General features: G+C 38.9%; 1 protein-coding gene across 1 annotated transcript in view; it reads left to right on the top strand.

The window, feature by feature from the left end:
* LOC120533373 (zinc finger protein 260-like) overlaps positions 1-23,721 on the top strand; it is an 87,488-nt gene that overhangs the window by 2,157 nt on the left and 61,610 nt on the right. The window contains exon 2 of the mRNA XM_039760225.1: positions 13,028-13,394. Within this exon, the coding sequence (XP_039616159.1) occupies positions 13,064-13,394 (331 nt within the window). The 5' untranslated portion in view covers positions 13,028-13,063. The remainder of the gene's footprint in view (positions 1-13,027; positions 13,395-23,721) is intronic.

The following is a 23,721-nucleotide window of genomic DNA, read 5'->3' as shown; positions in this document are numbered from 1 at the left end:
TTTTTATACACGGGATTAAAAAGGGGGAAAAATCATAGAACGTGGAATGCTAAAGTAGTTACATTACACTTAAATTAATTGATGTTGAAAGCTTTAGCAATCAATATATTTACACAGTCATTTGCACATGTATTGGGGTGTTCAGTAATTTTAATAAATGCATACAAACTGCATACATGATGATATACTTATGTAAAATTTGGCTAATTTTATAATTCTGTAGTGTTCATCTGATCTAAAGAAGGCCATATCAAAATGAAACAGTTTGTGTAAACTGTGGAGAGGGATCTCTCCACCAAAAAGATTTGTGTAGAAAGAGAGGACAAATATACAATGGAAACAGTAAGTGCCGCATAGTTTCTGTAGCCCCTTTACATAACATTATCGCTTATTCCACAAACTGAATGGTATCTATGCAATGGTTCAAACTGAAACTGTTTGTATTAATACAAAAAAAAATTGTAATGAAAAGGTCCTGATTGAGTGACAGTTTTTACTTTGGTGAGCTGATCGATGAAATGTTACTTCAGGATCAGTTTTATGAATTTATAATGTAAGTACCTCGAAACTTTTATAACTGCATTTCTTTTTCAGTATGTTAACTCCATTTATAGATCATACATTTAAATGATGAAAACATTCGACAATGGTATGATTTCCTTTAATTAAAGGGGACAAAACCACTAGGATTGAGTTGCATACAATTTTATATATATAATTGAAGACCTTTTGACAAATGTTGAACAAAAGACAAAACGGGCAATTGTGTATTGATTCTTAACAATTAAATGGTGTTTACATTTTATTGGTAATGGCTGTATAATTTAAACTTATCATATTTTTAACATTCTTAGAAATTCTAATGCAAAGTTAAGACACAGTTCCTTTAACTGATGTATTACATAATGCACTAGTTAAGAGAACAAGTTCACATTTTGTAATACTGAGATTTTTTTAATGGTAAGTTTCAAAATATTTTCATTATTTTAAGAGATTTATGTTTCATCTTGGGCGACACGGTGGCGCAGTGGGTAGTTAGGAGACCCGGTTTGCTTCCCGGGTCCTCCCTGCGTGCAGTTTGCATGTTCTCCCCGTGTCTGCGTGGGTTTCCTCCCACAGTCCAAAGACATGCAGGATAGGTGCATTGGCGATTCTAAACTGTCCCTAGTGTGTGTGTGTGTGTGTGTGTGTGTGTGTGTGTGTGTGTGCACACCCTGTGGTGGGCTGGCGCCCTGCCCGAGGTTTGTTACCTGCCTTGCACCCTGTAGTTAAGATACAGAGGGTTGGATAATGGATGGATGGATGTTTCATCTTCTTTATCTGACTATAATCCTTTCCAGCCTTGATCCTAGTCTTCACTATTCTGAATATCATTCTTTCTCCCTCTTTTGTTTCCAATTTTTCATTCACCTCCTCCAAAGCTATTTCGTTAGCTGCCACTACCGCCTTTTCTCTTTATTTGTCTGCCTATACATTTTTCTGTCTTCCTCCCTGATTGATATAATTTCTTTTTTGCATCCTTCTTAGCCTTTATTACATCCCACACCTCACTGTCTCACCATCATAATCCTTTTTCCTCAGGTCAGCTCCTTCTTATCATTTTACCTAACACTTCTTCACCTTCTCTTAATACAACTTTGCTGTTCTTCTTTTATCACTTCTCCACACTCTGAAAGGACTGCACTTCATTTAAAACTTTCTCCCTAAGCCCATTCTTAAGCCTTTACTCTTTTAATCTCCACCATTTTGTCCTTAGTGCTGCTTGCTGTGATTTTATTTTCCTGCTTCCTCTGATCTCCCAGTCCATCACCACCACTTGATGCTGCACTGTACTGCCTTACAATTATGTATCTGTTTCAAATGAGATCTTCTACACATTAGAGAGTCTAATTGGTGTACCGTTCCCCTACTATTGTAAGTCACAAGCTTATTTATTTTCTTTTCCAGAAATGTGTTAACTATCACCAGTCAGATGACATGGCAAAATTTGCTGTCCTCTCCCCTTCCCCATTTTCCTCCTCTACTCTGAACATGTGAGAAACAGTAGAGAAATGATAGAGAGGGTACAAGGAGGGTGCATTTAGATCACCAGCAACAATAACCTTTGCTTCCTCTTATATTCTTCATCAATTTGTGTCCAGAAAATGTCCTTTCTTTCACTCACAGCCCGCTTGAGGGGCATTTGCATCGCATTAATTACAATTTCACCAAGGCCTAGCTTGACACTCCTCACCCTACCACTTCTCCTATTCACACCGACAAGTCTATCTTTTAGTTCTTTGGATACAATTTATACCTACATCATTTTTTCCTGCTCATTTGCTCTACAATACAAAAACTTAAAGCCTCCTCTCCATTCTCTTGATATTTTTCCTCCCTTCTATCTAGTTTCCTGTGCACACAGCATCCCCACTTTTCTCCTTTACATCAAAGCTGCCAACTCTCTTCCTTTATCAGTCAGTGTCCCAACTTTCAATGTCACCACTCTTACCTTTATCTGACCCTTTTCCTTCCTCTGCCATGTTGTCTTTTGCTTTTTCTGGACTAACGTATTTAGCCAGCCTGGCAGCCCTTTTGCTTATTTCCCCTGTGCGTCACCTATGGGTATGCCCTAGCATTTTGTAAGGCTAATTGGATTGATTCCATCATTAAGATTTTGGCTAAATTTTACAGTTGGATGCCCTTCCTGACACTAGCCATGTCTACTTATCTGGGCTTGGGACCAGCACCAAGTTGGTCTGGTTTCACCCCCGATGGCTCAATTTCAATTTCACATAGTTTAATTGAATTATTTATTGAATATATTTTTTCTTTTAGCGTTTTGATAAAAAAATATAGCCTCTTAATTTTCCATTATTTGTCTTGCGGTTCATGCTCCTCAATTCTTATATCTTCTTTAATAAATGATATCAAAAGCCATGATGGTATCACTACAGCGTATATACTCAAACTTTAATAACAAGTTGGGGTGCTATAAAGTAGCCTGATGTTGACAGTGATGAGATGCCTTGTATGTTGTGTGCCTTCAATGGATACAGTAAATATATTAGTCTAATTACAAATAGAGTAGTTGGAGTCAGAGTTTTTGTGTATAGATTCCACAGCAATGATTTTTTTTTAACACTTCTTTTACTTTCCCCTTATCGAGTTCATCTTGCTTATTTTATTTTGAAATTTGAGGCAGATGAAAGTAAGGAGTTAATTTTTATTGTATTCTTTATGTTTATTCTCGTATTTCCATACATTGTTAGATCTGAGTTGCTTGTGAACATGTGATTGAACTGCTTTCCAGTGCTGTACTCTTCACTCACTGCTTGCTCTGGCTATCGTGTGCCATCTCGCATGTTCTCCTTTCTCCACATCAAGTTGATGCTGGTTTTATACTGTCGGCCTACTTTGACATTGCCCTTTCTTCTGTCAACTACCTGTTCCCATGAGATGGCATCCCCTCTATGTGAACATGTGAAATAGAAAGGGATAGGATGACACCCTAACGGGTTCCTGTCAGTGGCAAATGTTCATATTTCATGTTTAGCACATCAAAATCGGTTTATCTTAACGCTAAAAGAACTAATTTAACATTGGAGATTTTACTGTGTCTCTTACACATTTTGGACAATTCTCAATGACATGTAAGCCTTATTTGTAAATTTCTGTATGCTTTTTGCAAATTCAGGAGAAATGTGTTTTCTGAATAGCCAAATTCCTGAAATTCCAATTCATATTCTTTTCTTATCATCCCAAGGAATTGTTTAAAGGTGATTTCCTTAAAATTTTTTGATAATACTTAAACATTGTATGCTCATTTATGTTCATTAAAAGTGGCCAATATGGCTTCAGTAAAAGAAGTTTTCTGAAGGTGGGTACAATCAAGCATATTTTTCATAAAATGTCATATCAGGGACGTTCTTAGGCATACACAAACTACGCATCCACGTAGGGCCCCAACTTACAATTTTTTTTTTTTTTGTCAGGCTGTGGGGCTAGGGCCCCTGGCACTGCAGCCGTCTACACCAGTCCCACACGTCGTGTGTAATGATACCCTCCTCATACTAAATTTTATTATTCTTTTCCAGATGTTTTATTAAAAAACCTTCCTGAGCTCGGGGGGGCTCCACCCCCGGACCTCCCACCCATCCGGGGCCTGCACATTTCTGAACCGCGTATGGCCCTCAAACTGCTAAGAACGGCCCTGGTCATATACAGTGGAACCTTGGTTCGCGAGAATAATTCGTTCCAGAAACATGCTCACAATCCAAAGCACTTGTACATCAAAGTGAATTTCCCCATAAGAAATAATGGAAACTCAGATGATTTGTTCCACAACCCAAAACTATTCATATAAAAATGATTAATACAAAATATAAAGCAAAAATACATAAAACAAATTAACCTACACTTTACCTTTGAAAAGAATCATGGCTGGTGTGAGTGAGTTTCTGAACTCTTTTGGGATTCCACCCAACGGGACGACAGGCGGAAGATCGTCCTGAAGCAACTGCAGGCTCCAAGCGCTGTAGCAGTTCACCATAAAAGTGAATCTGAAAAGATCGCGGACATGCTATAAGCGCCTGCCGTTGATGGGTAATACAGGAACATTATAAATGAGCTGGGCACAGTATTAATTGGGCCCGACTCTGCCTGACTGCTGTGTCTGTGTATAGTTAGTGGCATATTCAGCAACAATAAATACCCGTGCTGTTCCTGTTTCAAGCTGAATAAAGCTGGTGTTGCTAAAGTACTGAGACTCAGCTTCGTGTTTTGGGGTGCAAGACAGGGACTCACATGTTACAAAACAACACACACACGGTCACCATGCTATAGTAAACGGTATACGCTAATACAGTTGTTGACTATATGAGTGAGGCACGCTGACTCAGATGGAGAATGGGAGACGATTATCCACAATCCCGAGCGAGAGAGAGAAGAACCATCAGCTCAGTTGTGATCACGTGGTGCTTGGCAGACAAAGCGTATATGTACTACTCGTATTGCAAGACATCTCTTGTTTATCAAGTCAAAATTTATTAAAATTTTTAGCTCGTCTTGCAAAACACTTACAAACCAAGTTACTCGCAATTCATGGTTTCACTTATATGTTGCATGTACAGTCCATATATTACATAAATATAGAGGGAAATGTGTAGCTGACAGCTTATGATTCATGCATATCTTTCTCCACTCAGTCTTTGGTACATTGTGCAAGATTGATTTGCAGAATTGGGGTCTATTAAAAGACAGTGAGGAGTCAGATTATACAGTGGGGCTGGTAGACTGAATTCTACAGCTTTATAGGTTCACTGTTGTCACATGTACAGGGTACAGTAAAATTCTTAACTTGCAGGTTCCAATCAACATGCAACACATCACTACTATGGTTCAGAAGGGTTTGGTATTTTTTTCTGACTTTTTCTTTATGGTTGTGTGATATTGGAGCTGCCTAGAGGAGACAAACCAAGTTCATCAAAGGACTTGTCATGTCATACACATAACATTTTGAAAACCTGGATTAGGTCCCCACGCAGTCTCCTCACAACTAAACAGGTTTAATTCCCTAAGCTTGTCAAAGGCATTGATAAAATATATTTTAAAAGAATTTTTTTCAACACAAAGTTGAATCATGTACTCAAGAACATTAGTGGAAATTAAGCTGAAATGCATTTAGGCCTAAAGCCAGAAAGCACTTCTTTATGCAAGGAGTTGAGAGAATGTGAAACAATCTACCAAGCCTTGTAGTTGAAGCAGAAACCTTGACAACCTTTAAGAAGTATTAGGATGAGATATGAAGACAGGTTAGCTGTTAGCTAAACTAAAAACTTGACAGACTCGATGATCTCCACCCGTTTGTCAAATTTCATATGTTCTTATGTATGTTCTATATTTCTTGAGGTTAGGAATCTTTTGGTATCATTTACGTATAGTATTATGGTTGGAGTGTTGTTATGAATCATTGTTTTGTTCTTGTTTTGCTCTGGGGTGGGTTCTGCCAGTTTGCAGATTTCAGTTCCCAAGAGGGTAGTTCTGGAAATCGCACTACATCCTGTCATTGGCACAAAAATTTAAAAGCTGTTATCATTTTTATACAAGCATCCAATGTTGCACAGTGAAAAATTAGTTTTTTTTGAATTTCAGATTAAATTACAATTTACAAAATTGTAGAGACCAACAAATTACTGTGGGTTTAGAATATTACAACATTAGAACAATCTAGACGAGAACAGGCTATTCAGCCTGCAGTTTTGAAAGTCCCTGAAGTCCTACTGTCTACCATGCTACTTGGTAGCTTATTCCAAGTGCCTGTGGTTCTTTGTGTAAAGAAAACTTCCTAATATTTGTGTGAAATTTACCCTTAACAAGTTTCTAACTGTGTCCCAGTGTTCTTGATGAAGTAAATAAGTAAAATAAGTCTCAATCCACTGTACTAATTCCTTTCATAATTTTAAAATTTGAATCACGTCAACTCTTAATCTACTTTTGCTTAAACTTTTAATCTTTCTTTGTAATTCATCCCCTGTAGACCTGGAATGAACCTAGTCTTTCTTCTCTGGACCTTTTCTAGCACTGCTATGAGCTTTGTATAGCCAGGAGACTGAAACTGCACACAGTACTCCAAATGAGGCCTCACCAGTGTGTTTTAACACTAGAATTACCAGAGTCTACGAAAAAACTCGTAGATCCGGCCCACCATAAAACCGTTCTCACCTCTCTGCCAGCGTCCTTTGTCTTCTAAATGTGCCAATTAAGACGAGCAGCAAGCAGCTGGCTATTCCATCTCCCACCGTCACAGAACGTTCACTAAGTTTTCCCAGCTCATGCCTTGTTTGTTTATCTGGGAGTGACTCAACTGCTGGAGTTTTAGAGTGGAAATAATAGATCGTTATTTGTAACACACGCATTTCATGTGTGTTCCATTTCTACAGTAATCTGTGTAAACACATTGTTAAAACAGAAACTTTTTCATATTTTAGTAATAAATGTTGCAAAATATAGGCATAAACTATAGAATGTATAAAGTATGAAGTCCAAACATCAAATAAACACTTTCACAAAAGGCTTCAGGACCATAGAACAGCATCCGTAGTGTAGTGGTAAGAGTAGCTGACCTCGAGCATAGCGGGCTTGTCGTGCCTCAGAAACCTGAGTTTGATTCCCCCCTGAGGAGTAAGTGTTATTTTTTTTTTCTTTTTAACCACAATCGGACATAAAATTTATAAACTGGGATGCACTGTCAGTTAATGAGATTGTTATATTTTCATGTGGGATGCTCCTTTTAAAATATTTTTTTAACAATTGAGACTGCAATTAACATGAACAAGTGTCCTTATAACTGTTACTTTTAAGATCCATAACACACAGACAGACAGAGCACTGCGTAATAGATAGACAGACAGGCAGAGAAGTCACTAGATATATAAATAAACAGGGAAGGCACATGTACTGAAAGAAAAAAAAAGGTCAACATGTGCCTTGGTCCTGCTGTATTGAATAAGGTCATGCGCTCTAACCCCTCCCCTCCCCCGATCTGACACTAAGTAACAGCGCAAGTACAGATGCAAACCAAGTGTAATCAAGAGTCCCCGATTCAATCTGCACTCACTCCTATATTTGCCGTTTTCAGTAGTAAGCTGCTCTTTTTGTTAATATTATACAGTACACACATACACTTGGTTTGCGTCTGTACTTGTGCTGTTACTCCCAGATAATCAAACAAGGCATGAGCTAGGAAAACTTAGTGAACGTTCTGTGACGGTGGGGGATGGAATAGCCAGCTGCTTGCTGCTTGTTTTAATCGGCACATTTTTAAGACAAAGGACGCTGCCAGAGAGGTGAGAACGGTTTTAAGGTGGGCCGGATCTACGAGTTTTTTCATAGACTCTGGTAATTCTAGTGTTAAAGCTTGAGCAGAACCCCCTTGGATTTGTACTTCACACATTGTGCTACAGGATATAACCTCACATTCTGTTTGCCTTCTTAATGGCTTCTAACACTGTTGGGAAGTCAATAACTTAGAGTCCACTACGACTTCTAAATCCTTCTCATAAGGTGTACTCTTGATTTTCCGACCACCCATTGTGTATTCAAACCTAACATCTTTTCTTCCTATGTGTAATACTTTACATTTACTAACATTAAATTTCCATCTGCCACAAATCTGTCTGTAAGCTGTCCAAGTCTTGTAATGATATAACAGAATCCAAATTATTTGCTAATCCACCTATCTTGGTATCATTTGCAAACTTAACCACCTTGTTAGTTATATTCCTATCCAAATATATATTATGCTTTGTCATTTATTTATTAAGGAAAATGATCAAATATTACATATTTGTGAGTGGCAAAAGTATGTGACCCTCTAGGAGTAGCAGTTAGTTGAAGGTGAAATTACAGTCAGGTGTTCCAATCAATGGGATGACAATCAGGTGTGAGTGGGCACCCTGTGTTATTTAAAGAACAGGGATCTTTCAAAGTCTGCTCTTCACAACACATGTTTGTGGAAGTGTATCATGGTACAAACAAAGGAGATTTCTGAGGACCTCAGAAAAAGAGTTGTTGATGCTCATCAGGCTGGAAAAGGTTACAAAACCATCTCTAAAGAGTTTGGACTCCACCAATCCACAGTCGGACAGATTGTGTAGAAATGGAGGAAATTCAAGACCATTGTTACCCTCCCCAGGAGTAGTCGACCAACAAAGATCACTCCAAGAGCAAGGTGTGTAATAGTTGGCGAGGTCACAGAGGACCCCAGCGTAACTTCTAAGCAACTGAAGGCCTCTCTCATATTGGCTAATGTTCGTGTTGATGAGTCCACCATCAGGAGAACACTGAACAACAATGGTGTGCATGGCAGGGTTGCAAGGAGAAAGCCACTGCTCTCCAAAAAAAACATTGCTGCTCATCTGCAGTTTGCTAAAGATCACGTGGACAAACCAGAAGGCTATTGGAAGAATGTTTTGTGGACAGATGAGACCAAAATAGAACGTTTTGGTTTAAATGAAAAGCGTTATGTTTGGAGAAAGGAAAACACTCCATTCCAGCATAAGAACCTGATCCCATCTGTGAAACATGGTGGTGGTAGTATCATGGTTTGGGCCTGTTTTGTTGCATCTGGTCCAGGACGACTTGCTTTCATTGATGGAACAATGAATTCTGAATTATATCAGAGAATTCTAAAGAATCTCAAGAGAAGGTGGGTCATGCAGCAAGACAACGACCTTAAGCACACATGTCATTCTACCAAAGAATGGTTAAAGAAGAATAAATTAATGTTTTGGAATGGCCAAGTCAACGTCCTGACCTTAATCCAATCGAAATGTTGTGGAAGGACCTGAAGCAATCAGTTAATGTGAGGAAACCCACCCACATCCCAGAGTTAAAGCTGTTATGTACAGAGGAATGGACTAAAATTACTCCAAGCCGGTGTGCAGGAATGATCAAAAGTTACCCGAAACGTTTAGTTGTAGTTATTGCTGCAAAGGGGGGTCACACCAGATACTGAAAGCAAAAGTTCACATACTTTTGCCACTCACAAATATGTAATATTTGATCATTTTCCTTAATAAATAAATGACCAAGTATAATATTTTTGTCTCATTTGTTTAACTGGTTTCTCTTTATCTACTTTTAGGACTTGAGTGAAAATCTGATGATGTTTTAGGTCATATTTATGCAGAAATACAGAAAATTCTAAAGGGCTCACAAACTTTCAAGCACAACTGTAGATGCTAATTCAAATACAATTAACAAGAACATGTACATGTACAATTAACTTTTCCAGCTACTTTTGCTCCTGTATGGTTGGAAAAAAAGCTTTAAAAATTCCAGCACAGTTTCTTAGCACAAAAAAAAACAATGATACAGTGAAAAACTGTTGTTTTTTTGTAGATGCTGGTATAATATCTTGTATATACTTTTCAGTGTTTTATTAAAAAAAAAAAAATACAAAAACATTAGTGTTTGTGCACATAGGTGCAGCTCTTATCTGTTGAAAAGCGTATAAACAGTCTCAACAATAGCATTAGATCAAGACATATGACTCTTTTCATGTCGTCTTCTCTTCCTGTTTCAAATTTCCAGTTTAACATATGCATTGTCAAACCCACTGAATCCAATGGATTTGTCACTCCAGGTAATGTTGTTAAAGGGATAGACTCACTTTTTAATACACACACAAGTCAGCACAAAATTAAATCAACTTTAACACAAAATAAAAAAAGCAGAAAAACACATTTCCAGCTTCTTTTTGATTTCACATATTTGCTTGTTTTGTAATAGCATTTTTTTTTATAATTAAAATCTAATCACTCCAACACACACATAGACCTTAGTGTTTTATTACAGTCGGTTTTACTTTTTTGATTTAGGGATGAAAATATTCAGAATCATATAGTACTTCATTATTATGAAGACATTAAGCTTTAAAAAAAGCTACAGTCAGCCTGTTAAGTGATGCAGGATGCAAATTGTTTGTGTCATACAGCTCAGTAAAATGCAGTCAGGTGTAAGCTGACTAATGTGCATATAACCCTTACTTGTATCTAATTATCTCAGGCTCAATTTCAGGAATCTCTCGTGTCACAGATGAGCAGATATACAAGTAACCAACTGGCTTAATGGAATACAAACTCGTAAGTTGTCAAGAATGTCTTCTAGTTCTTTGACATGTAAAACTTCTTGCTTTGCTCCCCAATTAAAATTTATGAGGAAAAATTCTAGCTGCTTTTCATGTCTACTTTTGTGTTTTTGTATATTTGCTGATTTGATTTTTCTTGCACCGGTCAGTTCTGTTACACTCTATATTGTCATCTTTATCTTGAAGAGTGATTTATGATTATGCTTGATGTTATTGGTGCTATCTTCAATAAGGTCTGCTTGATTTTCACATTGTAATTTGCCCTAGTATGTAGCGAGAGTAGGAAGCAGGTCGAGGAGACCCTGGAGAGTTGGAGGTTTGCTCTAGAGAGGAGAGGAATGAAGGTCAGTAGGAACAAGACAGAATACATGTGTGCAAATGAGAGGGAGGCCAGCGGAATGGTGAGGATGCAGGGAGTAGAGTTGGCAAAGGTGGATGAGCTGAAATACCTGAGATCAACAGAACAGAGTAATGGGGATTGTGAAAGAGAGGTGAAAAAGAGAGTGCAGACAGGGTGGAATGGGTGGAGAAGAATGTCAGGAGTGATTTGTGACAGACGGGTATCAGCAAAAATGAAAGTGAAGGTCTACAGGACAATAGTGAGACCAGCTATGTTATATGGGTGGGAGATGGTGGCAATGACCAGAAAGCAGGAGACAGAGCTGGAGGTGGCAGAGTTAAAGATGCTAAGATTTGCACTGAGTGTGACGAGGATGGATAGGATTAGATATGAGTACATTAGAAGGTCAGCTCAGGTTGAACAGTTGAGAGACAAAGTCAGAGAGGTGAGATTGCGTTGGTTTGGACATGTGCAGAGGAGAGATGCTGGGTATATTGGGGAAAAGAATGTTAATGATAGAGCTGTCAGGAAAGAGGAAAAGATGAAGGCTTAAGTGAAGGTTTATGGATGTGGTGAGAGAGGACATGCAAGTGATGGGTGTAACAGAACAAGATGCCGTATACACAAAGATTTGGAAAAAGATGATCCACTGTGGCAACCCCTAACTGGAGCAGCCAAAAAAATAAGATGATGATGTCCCATATTAATACTCTGTTTGCACTTTGTTGTCTTAGAAATATAATAAGAAAATCTTAAGAAGGGAGTAGGCTGCCATTTGGCCTAGATCTCCACAACTGTGACAGAGTCCAACTTTGTCTTTGACTTTCTCTGTTATAAAATCCCCAACATCCACCTCAAGACCCACAAAGTCATTTATTTTTTCCAATGATGCTGCTGACTAGAGTTTTTCTTCTCTTCCGTTGTCATATTTCAACAATTATTTAATCGACAGATATTGTTGGGTTCCATTTATGTTAATCCATTTTAGACTACTTTGGTTTACTGCCTGATTAAATAAATTTGTGTGTCAATTGTGGTCCCCAGCCGGGGCTGGAGCCCGGCCGGGACGCCCAGGAGGACCGGAGGAGGGCTTGCACCTCCTCCAGACCGCGAGGGGGCTTCCGTCCTGGTTATGTTGGGGGCCTCGGGTGAAGGGCTTGGAAGCCCAGCCCTGTAGGGACCCACGGCCAGCGCCCCGGTGCCTGGATATCCCTGGAGCCCAGCACTTCCGCCACACCAGAAAGTGCTGGGGGGAAGACGACGGGGGACACCCAGACGGCTTCCGGATGCGCAGCCGGCACTTCCGCCACACTGGGGCGTGTCTGTGGAGGAAGCAGCTGGAGCCCATCCGGGTTCCTATTTAAGGGGCCGCCTCCCTCCAGTCATTGGCGGAAGTCGGGTGGCAGAGAGATGGAGCTGGAAAGAGGATTAGAGGCGGCCAGGAGAGAGAGGCATAGAAACTGTGAGGCCTGGACTTTGGGGAATGGTGCAAGAGGCACTGGGGAGTGCACGTGACTAACTGTAAATAGTTATTGTAAATAAACAGGTGTGTGGAGGATCCAACGATGTCCGTCTGTCTGTGTCCGGGTTCAAGTTCACACTATCTTTAGTCATTGTGTAATTAGTCATTTGTTAAGCTAGTATGTGGATTTTAGCTGAAAACTTGTCCCAACGCTATGTCCCCTGCATTCAATGAAGAGTGTTAAGAAAAACTAAACAGAGTTGAATTGAACTAATACATCAAGAACTTCTGGTTTCCTGGCATTAATCACTTTTTAATTATATACACAATACCTGTAAGCCAACCTTGTGAGGTGGTCTTTCTCAAACCTGTTGGACCTTCACTCCACTCTTCTAGATGTGTTTAATAATTTGATTTAATAATACTAATTTGATATGAACAGTGCTGAGTTACTGTTAACATACTATAGTGTGGTTTCTCTAGGCCGTCTTACTTGCCAGGGACCTCGGTTGGTATGATGTTTTGAAAAGAAATTGAAATTTTGTTAGAGCTGAATGGTGCAGTTTGATAGAATTTAATTCTGTTCTTTCAACAGCAAAGGAAGGTGCTGGTGCTTTACTGTAAAGCCAAGATGGAACTGAAACAAGAGACAAGTCAGATTGATATTATGGAGAAAATGGCTGTAAATATTAAAGAGGAAGATGACTGTGAATGGAAGTCTATCCACCCTAAACAAGAGAGTCTGGGCAGTAAGGATGAAACCTATGAATTGAAGTCATCGGGCATTAAAGAACATAATGAGATTTCTGTCAACATTGAGACACAGGAATGGAAAATTATTAAATATGGTGATGTCAAGGTGAAGTTTGAATCATTAAATTCTGACACAAAGAGGACTGAGGAAGTTTCATCTCTTAAAGCTCCTGAAGATCAACCATCACCTTCAAATCAGTCTGGAAAAAGTAAGTGCAAAATAAAAATATATGGAAGTTTTAGGATCAGGCAGTCTCATACTTTTTATGTGGAAATTGAGGTGAAATATTATTTGGTAAAATGTGAAGAATTCTTTTAGTAAGTTACTAACTTAGAAAGCATAATATTACCTGTTTTGGGAAATATAAGAGCTCAGTTGTGTTTATTAAAGTAACACCACATATACTTTAAGCCTGGGATTCAAAAGTGAAAGCATTCAAATAGCTCAATATTAGACTGTTCAGTATGTTTGTGATATTGGAGTTCCAGTGATCTTCAGGGTAGCAGATCATCAGAACTGCAACTTTGCCTATTTAACGATAGTATTTTGGTATTTTTGAAGGCAAATTTATTTCTTCTGAAATATTTGTCAAACGAAATTGTGTTCTAAAGTTAAGCATTTTCTATAAACATTTTCTAGTCAGTCTATGCATTTTACACTGAAGCCTTCATGGGACATGAGGCATCACCAAAAAATAAAAGCCTAAGATCTTACAGATGAAGCAGAAAACTTTAAAGTGTAATAAGACATGCCTTCCATGTTTCCGACACATGTTTGTAATAACAAAATGGTCATGGAAATTGTCATTTTATCACATATCGAGATAAGGATATGTTTTCTATCGGCTTGTGTAAGTTCTTGCATAAATACAGCGGTCAATCAAAATGAAACCAACCATGTGGCATGAACGATTTTACTGTGAGTTGATCTTTTGAGAAAAAAAACACTCTTTGAAGCAAGGAGGCAGATATTTTTTGCAAGTTTCCCCAATTTGGGAAAATGTATGTTTTGTGTTTTCCATTACTCAAGTGGATTTTCGTCAAAGTCCACCTGAGGTACCATCAAGTAGCTTTTTTCAATGACAGTGTGAAGAGACTCATCTTCTCTGAATTCCTTTTTTTTTTCTTTTTCTCTCTCTTTTTAATAGCTGCCAAAAGACTCTCTTTTCGTTTTTTGCTTCCTCCCTTGTGTCATCACCTGCTCCTGACTTCTGCAGCCATAGTGGCAGGATGGAGCGGGGCAAGGAGTCTAGGATGTGTGGAAAAAATATGGTTTGGAATCGATGACTTCAACGAAGATGGCTTGCAAAATACAATGCACCTTATAGACATATGATTCTTAAAAAAATAAAAATTAATTGAAAGATTTTTTTTTTTTTTTTGTCTGACACCTACAGGGATCTGTACTAGATCCATTTCACTTAAATGGAATTTTATAGAGGAGCCCAAATTAATCACTGATTGTAATATGAAGTCTATGTCCATGACAAGAAAGCCTCTTCCAGTTGTTAATCTGCAGGGCACTGACAACATTAGCCCCAGTGTCTGTCATGCAAACTATGCAGTCTTCTTGCAGTGACCATGATGCCAGCACATCTTTCAGAATTTGCACAGTGATGTTACAATTGTGGTATTCCAGGAAGCAGGATGTTTGCACGCAGTAGGTTTGCAGTTCACAGGTTTTTTCGATGAAAAGAAGTGGCAAGGAGAGGTATAGCTCAGATGTTTGGCTTGACTATAAATCAAAATGTGGCAAAATGTGAAACCTTCTGCGGTTCATGTGTTTGAGTCTGGCGACATGAATCATACGATTTAGGCAGAGCTGTTTGGCCGAAATATATTTTCAGCCAGGCAGTGTCCATCTTGGGACTAAAATATTCAAAAGTTGTTTGAAACCATCCATTTTAACTGCTTGAATTGGCACCATTATCTTTTGCGATGTTGGTGACGTTTGTTATCTCATGCCATCTGTTGCCTTTCTTGTCACATGGCTCTTTTTTTGCAGAAAGATTCCACTAAAGTTTCCTGATTGTATTTTTGTGCTTGTACCTTGAGAGATTTAGATCTATCATGTCAGCTGACTCCTGAAGCTTTTCATATTCTTCATGTTCTGTGCAGTGGTTAGTTTGCAGATGGTAAAACAAGTTAGTTGTCAATGGCAACCGATTTCCCTACAAAGTTTCTAGATTGCCATCTTTTGAGCCACATCTGTCTTTTCAAAGCCAACCCACCTACATGTGAGTGAGGATGATCCAAATCTTGCAATTAAATCTAACAATGTACATTGCAAGGCTATTTTATCCCCTGATGCTGTTTGCTCACTCATTTTTTGGCAGCTATGCTTGCTCAACTTGTTGTGTGCTGACCGTACATACCTAGGTGCTCGTTTTGCGCATACACGGTAGTGTATCCTGTTACATTACATGAGACAGTGAATGCATGGATTCTCAAAGTGTTTTTTGATTGATTTTTTTCAAAGTGAGTGACACACTGTAATTTCAGCTTGCACATCTTTAAAACAAAAATGAAGATATTATCATAGGCAATACTGTACATACACACACTCCTAGGCTCCAGCATAAAATGACTGGCTATGTATTTTTTTTTTTAACTTATAGATAATGGTTCATTTTATGCATTTGCCTTACAAGTTGTGTTTATCTCCTCTCTTTCTCTCTCTCGGAGGGAATGACTAGGAGATGATACGTGATCTTCACATTAAGATCACGGAAGACAAATAAAAGACCCTCGAGATGAAAGATCGCGGGGATATAGAACATGAGATACTTGCAAGACACACCCTACTTACAAGCAATATCAGAGCACGGCCAGCAAAAAAAAAAAATCAGTAGTGTAAAGGGAAGTAGCACACACAGATACAGGTGTCTCAGTGCATATAAAGCATATAAAGGGCAATACATTATAAATGAAACGTTGACGACTAAAAGATTACATTAGCGCAGACAAAAGGAAATTAATCATCAGGACGAGGTGTAATTGAAAAAATAGCAGGACGAAGCAAGGTCAGAAATAAAAGGAAAAGAACAGAAAACAAAGTCTTTTCGCATTCACATCATTCAATGCACAAAACGCAGATTTACACAATAACGGATCATACATTATAAGAATCTTTGGTCCTGCAACAGTTAAACCAACAACAAGTTTAATTTCAAAGAAAACACAATTCGCTCAGGTGTATATTTATGATCACGGAGAAGCGATCACAATGCGAGCAGCAGAGACATGAAGTGGCTAAAAGGAGAGCAACTGTACAGGCTTTAAAATGATTGATGGGCAGCGCAATAGCAGCTGCCCTACTTCACACCCCTTCACAACGTGAGCAGCGTTATACGTCCTGCAAGAAAGAGATTTAACCACGCCTGGGGCCGGAAATAAAGAACAATGCAAAAGTTTGGGCAACCTTGTTAATAGTCATTATTTTCCTGTATAAAGCGTTGGTTGTTACGATAAAAAATGTCAGTTAAATATATCATATAGGAGACACACACAGTGATATTTGAGAAGTGAAATGAAGTTTATTGGATTTACAGAAAGTGTGCAATAATTGTTCAAACAAAATCAGGCAGGTGCATAAATTTGGGCACCGTTGTCATTTTATTGATTCCAAAACTTTTAGAACTAATTATTGGAACTCAAATTGGTTTGGTAAGCTCAGTGACTCCTGACCTACATACACAGGTGAATCCTATAATGAGAAAGAGTATTTAAGGGGGTCAATTGTAAGTTTCCCTCCTCCTTTAATTTTCTCTGAAGAGTAGCAACATGGGGGTCACAAAACAACTCTCAAATGACCTGAAGACAAAGATTGTTCACCATCATGGTTTAGGGGAAGGATACAGAAAGCTGTCCCAGAGATTTAAGCTGTCTGTTTCCACAGTTAGGAACATATTGAGGAAATGGAAGACCACAGGCTCAGTTCAAGTTAAGGCTCGAAGTGGCAGACCAAGAAAGATTTCGGATAGACAGAAGCAACGAATGGTGAGAACAGTCAGAGTCAACCCACAGACCAGCACCAAAGACCTACAACATCATCTTGCAGCAGATGGAGTCACTGTGCATCGTTCAACCATTGGCGCACTTTACACAAGGAGATGCTGTATGCGAGAGTGATGCAGAGGAAGCACAAACAGAGCCGCTTGAGGTCTGCTCAAGCACATTTGGACAAGCCAGCTTCATTTTGGAATAAGGTGCTGTGGACTGATGAAACTAAAATTGAGTTATTTGGGCATAACAAGGGGCATTATGCATGGAGGAAAAAGAACACAGCATTCCAAGAAAAACACCTGCTACCTACAGTAAAATATGGTGGTGGTTCCATCATGCTGTGGGGCTGTGTGGCCAGTGCAGGGACTGGGAATCTTGTCAAAGTTGAGGGATGCATGGATTCCACTCAGTATCAGCAGATTCTGGAGACCAATGGCCAGGAATCAGTGACAAAGCTGAAGCTGCGCCGGGGCTGGATCTTTCAACAAGACAACGACCTTGAAACACTGCTCAAAATCCACTAAGGCATTCATGCAGAGGAACAAGTACAACGTTCTGGAATGGCCATCTCAGTCCCCAGACCTGAATATAATTGAAAATCTGTGGTGTGAGTTAAAGAGAGCTGTCCATGCTCGGAAGCCATCAAACCTGAATGAACTAGAGATGTTTTGTAAAGAGGAATGGTCCAAAATACCTTCAACCACAATCCAGACTCTCATTGGAACCTACAAGCGTTTAGAGGCTGTAATTTCTGCAAAAGGCGGATCTACTAAATATTGATTTCATTTCTTTTTTGTGGTGCCCAAATTTATACACCTGCCTGATTTTGTTTGAACAATTATTGCACACTTTCTGTAAATCAAATAAACTTCATTTCACTTCTCAAATATCACTGTGTGTGTCTCCTATATGATATATTTAACTGACATTTTTTTATCGTAACAACCAACGATTTATACAGGAAAATAATGACTATTAACAAGGTTGCCCAAACTTTTGCATCCCACTGTATTGTTTTTACAACATCACGCAAGACAAGGCAGTGAGCCATCATTCAAAACAAGTCCACTGACATCTAACCCTAGCAGTTGTTGGATTGCATTTAGCAGACACGCATCATGTGCTCCCAGCTCTTAAAACAACAACATGCGACAAGCAGAACAGGCAGCTCACAAGCAGCAAAAAGACAGCAGATGATCGATGGCATATCCAATAACAATCTCTTTAAATTTTATATGCGGTAAACCAAACATGGGGGTGGGCAAGCAAAGCGAGTACGTGTGTGTGTGTGTGTATTATTTTTACATATATATATATATATATATATATATATATATATATATATATATATATATATATATATATATAATACACACACAGTGCATCCGGAAAGTATTCACAATCTCTTTTTCCACATTTTATTATGTTACAGCCTTATTCCAAAATGGATTAAATTCATTTTTTTCCTGAGAATTCTACACACAACACCCAATAATGACAACGTGAAAAAAGAGATTTTTGCAAATTTATTACAAATAAAAAAATTGAGAAAGCACATGTACATAAGTATTTAAAGCCTTTGCCATTAAGCTCAAAATTGAGCTCAGGTGCATCCTGTTTCCCCTGATCATCCTTGAGATGTTTCTGCAGCTTAATTGGAGTACACCTGTGGTAAATTCAGTTGATTGGACATGATTTGGAAAGGCACACACCTGTCTATATAAGGTCCCACAGTTGACAGTTCATGTCAGAGCACAAACCATGCATGAAGTCAAAGGAATTGTCTGTAGATCTTCGAGATAGGATTGTCTCGAGGCACAAATCTGGGGAAGGTTAAAGAAAAATTTCTGCTGCTTTGAAGGTCCCAATGAGCACAGTGGCCTCCATCATCCATAAGTGGAAGAAGTTTGAAACCACCAGGACTTTTCCTAGAGCTGACCGGCCATCTAAACTGAGCGATCGGGGGAGAAGGGCCTTAGTCAGAGAGGTGACCAAGAACCCGATGGTCACTCTGTCAGAGCTCCAGAGGTCCTCTGTAGAGAGAGTAGAACTTTCCAGAAGGACAACCATCTCTGCAGCAATCCACAAATCAGGCCTGTATGGTAGAGTGGCCAGACGGAAGCCACTCCTTAGTAAAAGGCACATGGCAGCCCACCTGGAATTTGCCAAAAGGCACCTGAAGGAATCTCAGACCAGCAGACAGCCAAGATATCAAAGATGTGGCTTCAGGACAACTCTGTGAATGTCCTTGAGTGGCCCAGCCAGAGCCCAGACTTGAATCCGATTGAACATATCTGGAGAGATCTTAAAATGGCTGTGCACCGACACTTCCCATCCAACCTGATGGAGCTTGAGAGGTGCAGCAAAGAGGAATGGGCGAAACTGGCCAAGGAGAGGTGTGCCAAGCTTGTGGCATCATATTCAAAAAGACTTGAGGCTGTAATTGCTACCAAAGGTGCATCGACAAAGTATTGAGCAAAGGCTGTGAATACTTATGTACATGAGAGGGAAGTCTGGGCCTCTCTGCTTAAGCTGCTGCCCCCGCGACCCGACCTCGGATAAGCGGAAGAGGATGGATGGATGTGATTTCTCAGTTTTTTTATTTTTAATAAATTTGCAAAAACCTCAATTAAACTGTTTTCACATTGTCATTATGGGGTGTTTTGTGTAGAATTCTGAGGAAAAAAATGAATTTAATCCATTTTGGAATAAGGCTGTAACATAACAAAATGTGGAAAAAGTGATGCACTGTGAATACTTTCCGGTATATACATATACATATATACACACACAGTGGGTACGGAAAGTATTCAGACCCCCTTCAATTTTTCACTCTTTGTTATATTGCAGCCATTTGCTAAAATCATTTAAATAATTTTTTTCCCTCATTAATGTACACACAGCACCCCATATTGACAGACAAAAAAAGAATTTTTGAAATTGTTGCAGATTTATTAAAAAAAGAAAAACTGAAATATCACATGGTCCTAAGTATTCAGACCCTTTGCTCAGTATTTAGTAGAAGCACCCTTTTGAGCTAATACAGCCATGAGTCGTCTTGGGAAAGATGCAACAAGTTTTTCACACCTGGATTTGGGGATCCTCTGTCATTCCTCCTTGCAGATCCTCTCCAGTTCTGTCAGGTTGGATGGTAAACGTTGGTGGGCAGCCATTTTTAGGTCTCTCCACAGATGCTCAATTGGGTTTAAGTCAGGGCTCTGGCTGGGCCATTCAAGAACAGTCACAGAGTTGTTGTGAAGCCACTCCTTCGTTATTTTAGCTGTATGCTTAGGGTCATTGTCTTGTTGGAAGGTAAACCTTCGGCCCAGTCTGAGGTCCTTAGTACTCTGGAGAAGGTTTTTGTCCAGGATATCCCTGTACTTGGCCGCATTCATCTTTCCCTTAATTGCAACCAGTCTTCCTGTCCCTGCAGCTGAAAAACACCCCCATAGCATGATGCTGCCACCGCCATGCTTCACTGTGGGGACTGTATTGGACAAGTGATGAACAGTGCCTGGTTGTCTCCACACATACCGCTTAGAATTAAGGCCAAAAAGTTCTATCTTGGTCTCATCAGACCAGAGAATCTTATTTCTCACCATCTCAGAGTCCTACAGGTGTCTTTTCGCAAACTCCAAGATAGAACTTTTTGATTGAATGGTGAGATGATATTTTTTTCTGAATTTGAAGATGTGAATAAGTAAAAACTTAGAAACCTGTTAGAAATAAAACATTAGGGGACAAAATAGTACAGTATGGGAATATGGACTTGGGAATTCCTACTGACATCAAGCCTTTATAAGTCTTATATAAGTTGTACTGCTGTCAGCAAGAAGGTAGAGAATAGATAGAATCAAAAGGGTTAATAGGTGCTTGAGTTTTATCGTTCCAAAAGGTTGTCGCATTCAATTGAAAGGTAATACTTTAGCTGTACAACACAACAATGAAGTCGCACAAGGCCATGGAGGCACGCTGGAATGATTACGTAAAACATACTTGACTTGAGTGATATCAGGCTGAGCCAATGGAGGTTAAGAGAAGATATGAACAGGGGTCCAATTGTATAAATTAAGTAAATGAATTTTCAGGTACAGATGGAGTATATTTGTAACACACCTAATATTAGCCATAAACTGCTTATGTGAAACAAATTTAAATTGCTTTGTTTTCCTTTCTATTTAAGTGTTCATGCATGCACTGTTTTAAACCCGACAGGCCAGTTTTCGTGCCAGCCACATAGCGCTATATACCTGAAAGGCTGTTGTAACGTCCTGTCTGTCATCATAACTCTGCTGGCCTGCACATATCTGTTACACTTACACTACTGTTACGCTACTCTGCTTTCTAAATCTTGCATTCTGCCACCATAGAGTCCTATTCTTGACAGACCCACTACACCTCTCTGCTGTCATAACCTAGCTAGCTGGAATACCTGCCTTCGCTATACTAAACTTGCCACATATTATACCACTGACGAGTTATGCTGTTATGCTACTTGAGCAAGCTATCCTGCTGTTTTTTTAGCTGCAGATCAGCTTTGTTTTTTACTCAAAGGTTTCATGAAGAAAACGGAAAGGATTTCAGTTGTATTTTAGCATGAGATCAACTGAAAACAATAGATGCTTAGTGTGCGCAGAGAAATGCAAGCGGACAAAGAGAGCTTTTGCCCTTGCGCACCAAGGGAGGTTTCTTTCCTCCTTGAGTTTGCCTTAGGATATCTGCATTATGGTGTGACAGGTGTGCCACACCAGTCAAATTCCCTGCCTGCCGTTGTCCCTGGAGCCGGTTGCACTGCACCTGAGGAAGTTCAGGTGTTTGATGCCAGAAACAAGAGAAGAGATGCCTGGCAATTGATCAGAAGAATGCAAAAACAATGTGAAGTGTTCTTGTTCATTGCTTCTGGTACTAAAAATTCTTTTGAAGCATATCACTCAAAATTGCAGTTTTTGCATTAGGTCATTTTAATGGATATCAAAATATGACAAAAACTGCAAGACTAAAAGTGGTATGGCTTGTTCTATAGTATCAATCTGTTGTTATAGCATTGTGGCTTATCATATTATCATTATATGATAAAATGTTAGTTTTATAAATCACAATATTTTGTTTTAAAAATAGTTGAAAATTTCTGGCGAGGCCAGGTTTCAAAGGGTTAATGATGTAAAGTTGCATTATACAGTCCTCCTAATCTTTATAAACCTGTGTTCCTCAAAACCCTTTAAAAGATTAATTTGATAAAAATATTTCACTTATCTTTAATTAGGGGGTTGGGCATTCCTGAGTCATATTTCATTAAGATGAACACAATCAATTAGTAGTAACTAGTAGTTACCAAATCCTACTCTAAATTGGCTTTTTCCCTTCATTAATGACTTCATACTTTCTCTCTTTAATAGCTCCCGCTAAGCTTGCTCATATCTACTGTATTACACAGTGTACACTTACATTTTAAAATTATAACAATTGACACTCATTATTTATCTTAGGAAATACATGAAATTGTAACATTGTACAAAGGCTGCTGGGGCCTCCTGTTTAGTGCCATGCGTAGAATTCACTATAAAGCATACTGACAAAACTGGAAATATGCATATGCACAAAAAATTCAGATGCATAAAACTGTACATAAGCAAAGTTCCATGCCCTTTTCCTTTATAAATACCAATCAAAGTGAATTTTAACACACATGCATGTCACTACAGCCCCACCCTGACTCCTCCCTGAATTTCACCTATTTGAATAGGCAAATCAATATGAATAGTCTCTTTGTTCAGTGTTTTCTTAAGACAATGGCAAAAGCATGTGTACAAAAGGATTTCGCCATATGCAAAACGGAGGTCCTGCTCAGTAAAGTGCAGGCAAGGAAAAATGTACAATTTGGTGGCTTAAACAGTGATATAAGTAACAAAAGAAAATTGGTGGAGTGGCACAGCATGGTGGAGTGACTCAAAAGTTCAAGTTCAGAAAGTCGCACAGTTCCCAATAATAAAAAAGAAGTGGTCAGACATCAAATTTGCCATGACAAGCCAAGTAGCAGCCCAACGTCCTTAAAATAAAAAAAAAAATTTTTAAATCTCCTTCGAGATAAAAGTCAAAATGTCAACTTTAATCTGAAAATTCCCATTTTAAATGCTTCTTTCCTGATTGTTCCCCAACCCTGTCATTAATCTCTACCTGCTTTTTAAACAGGCTTTCTGTTGTGTTGACAGCCGTCACACAGAATACATTACATTCCTGATACTAAAGCTCTCTGAAAATTTTAGAATACTAAGATGTATACTTTATCATTTTCATGATGAAATGCATTAAAACGTGTATTAAACATGTGGGGGCACGGTGACGCAGCAGTAGTGATGAGCAGGCACCCCAGCCAGAGATTGTTACTGCCTTGTGCACAGTGCTTGTATATATACAATAATAGTGTTAATTTTAGCATCCCCAAATCCACTACCCTGCAATGCTTTGGAAGGAAATCGAAGCACAAAAAACATACAAACTCCAGGCAGGGAACACACAGGATGTGAGCCCCTT

This window comes from Polypterus senegalus, chromosome 8 (genome assembly GCF_016835505.1).
Source record: "Polypterus senegalus isolate Bchr_013 chromosome 8, ASM1683550v1, whole genome shotgun sequence".
In the NCBI taxonomy this organism is placed as follows: Eukaryota; Metazoa; Chordata; class Cladistia; order Polypteriformes; family Polypteridae; genus Polypterus; species Polypterus senegalus.
This window is presented reverse-complemented; position numbering and strand designations above follow the sequence as displayed.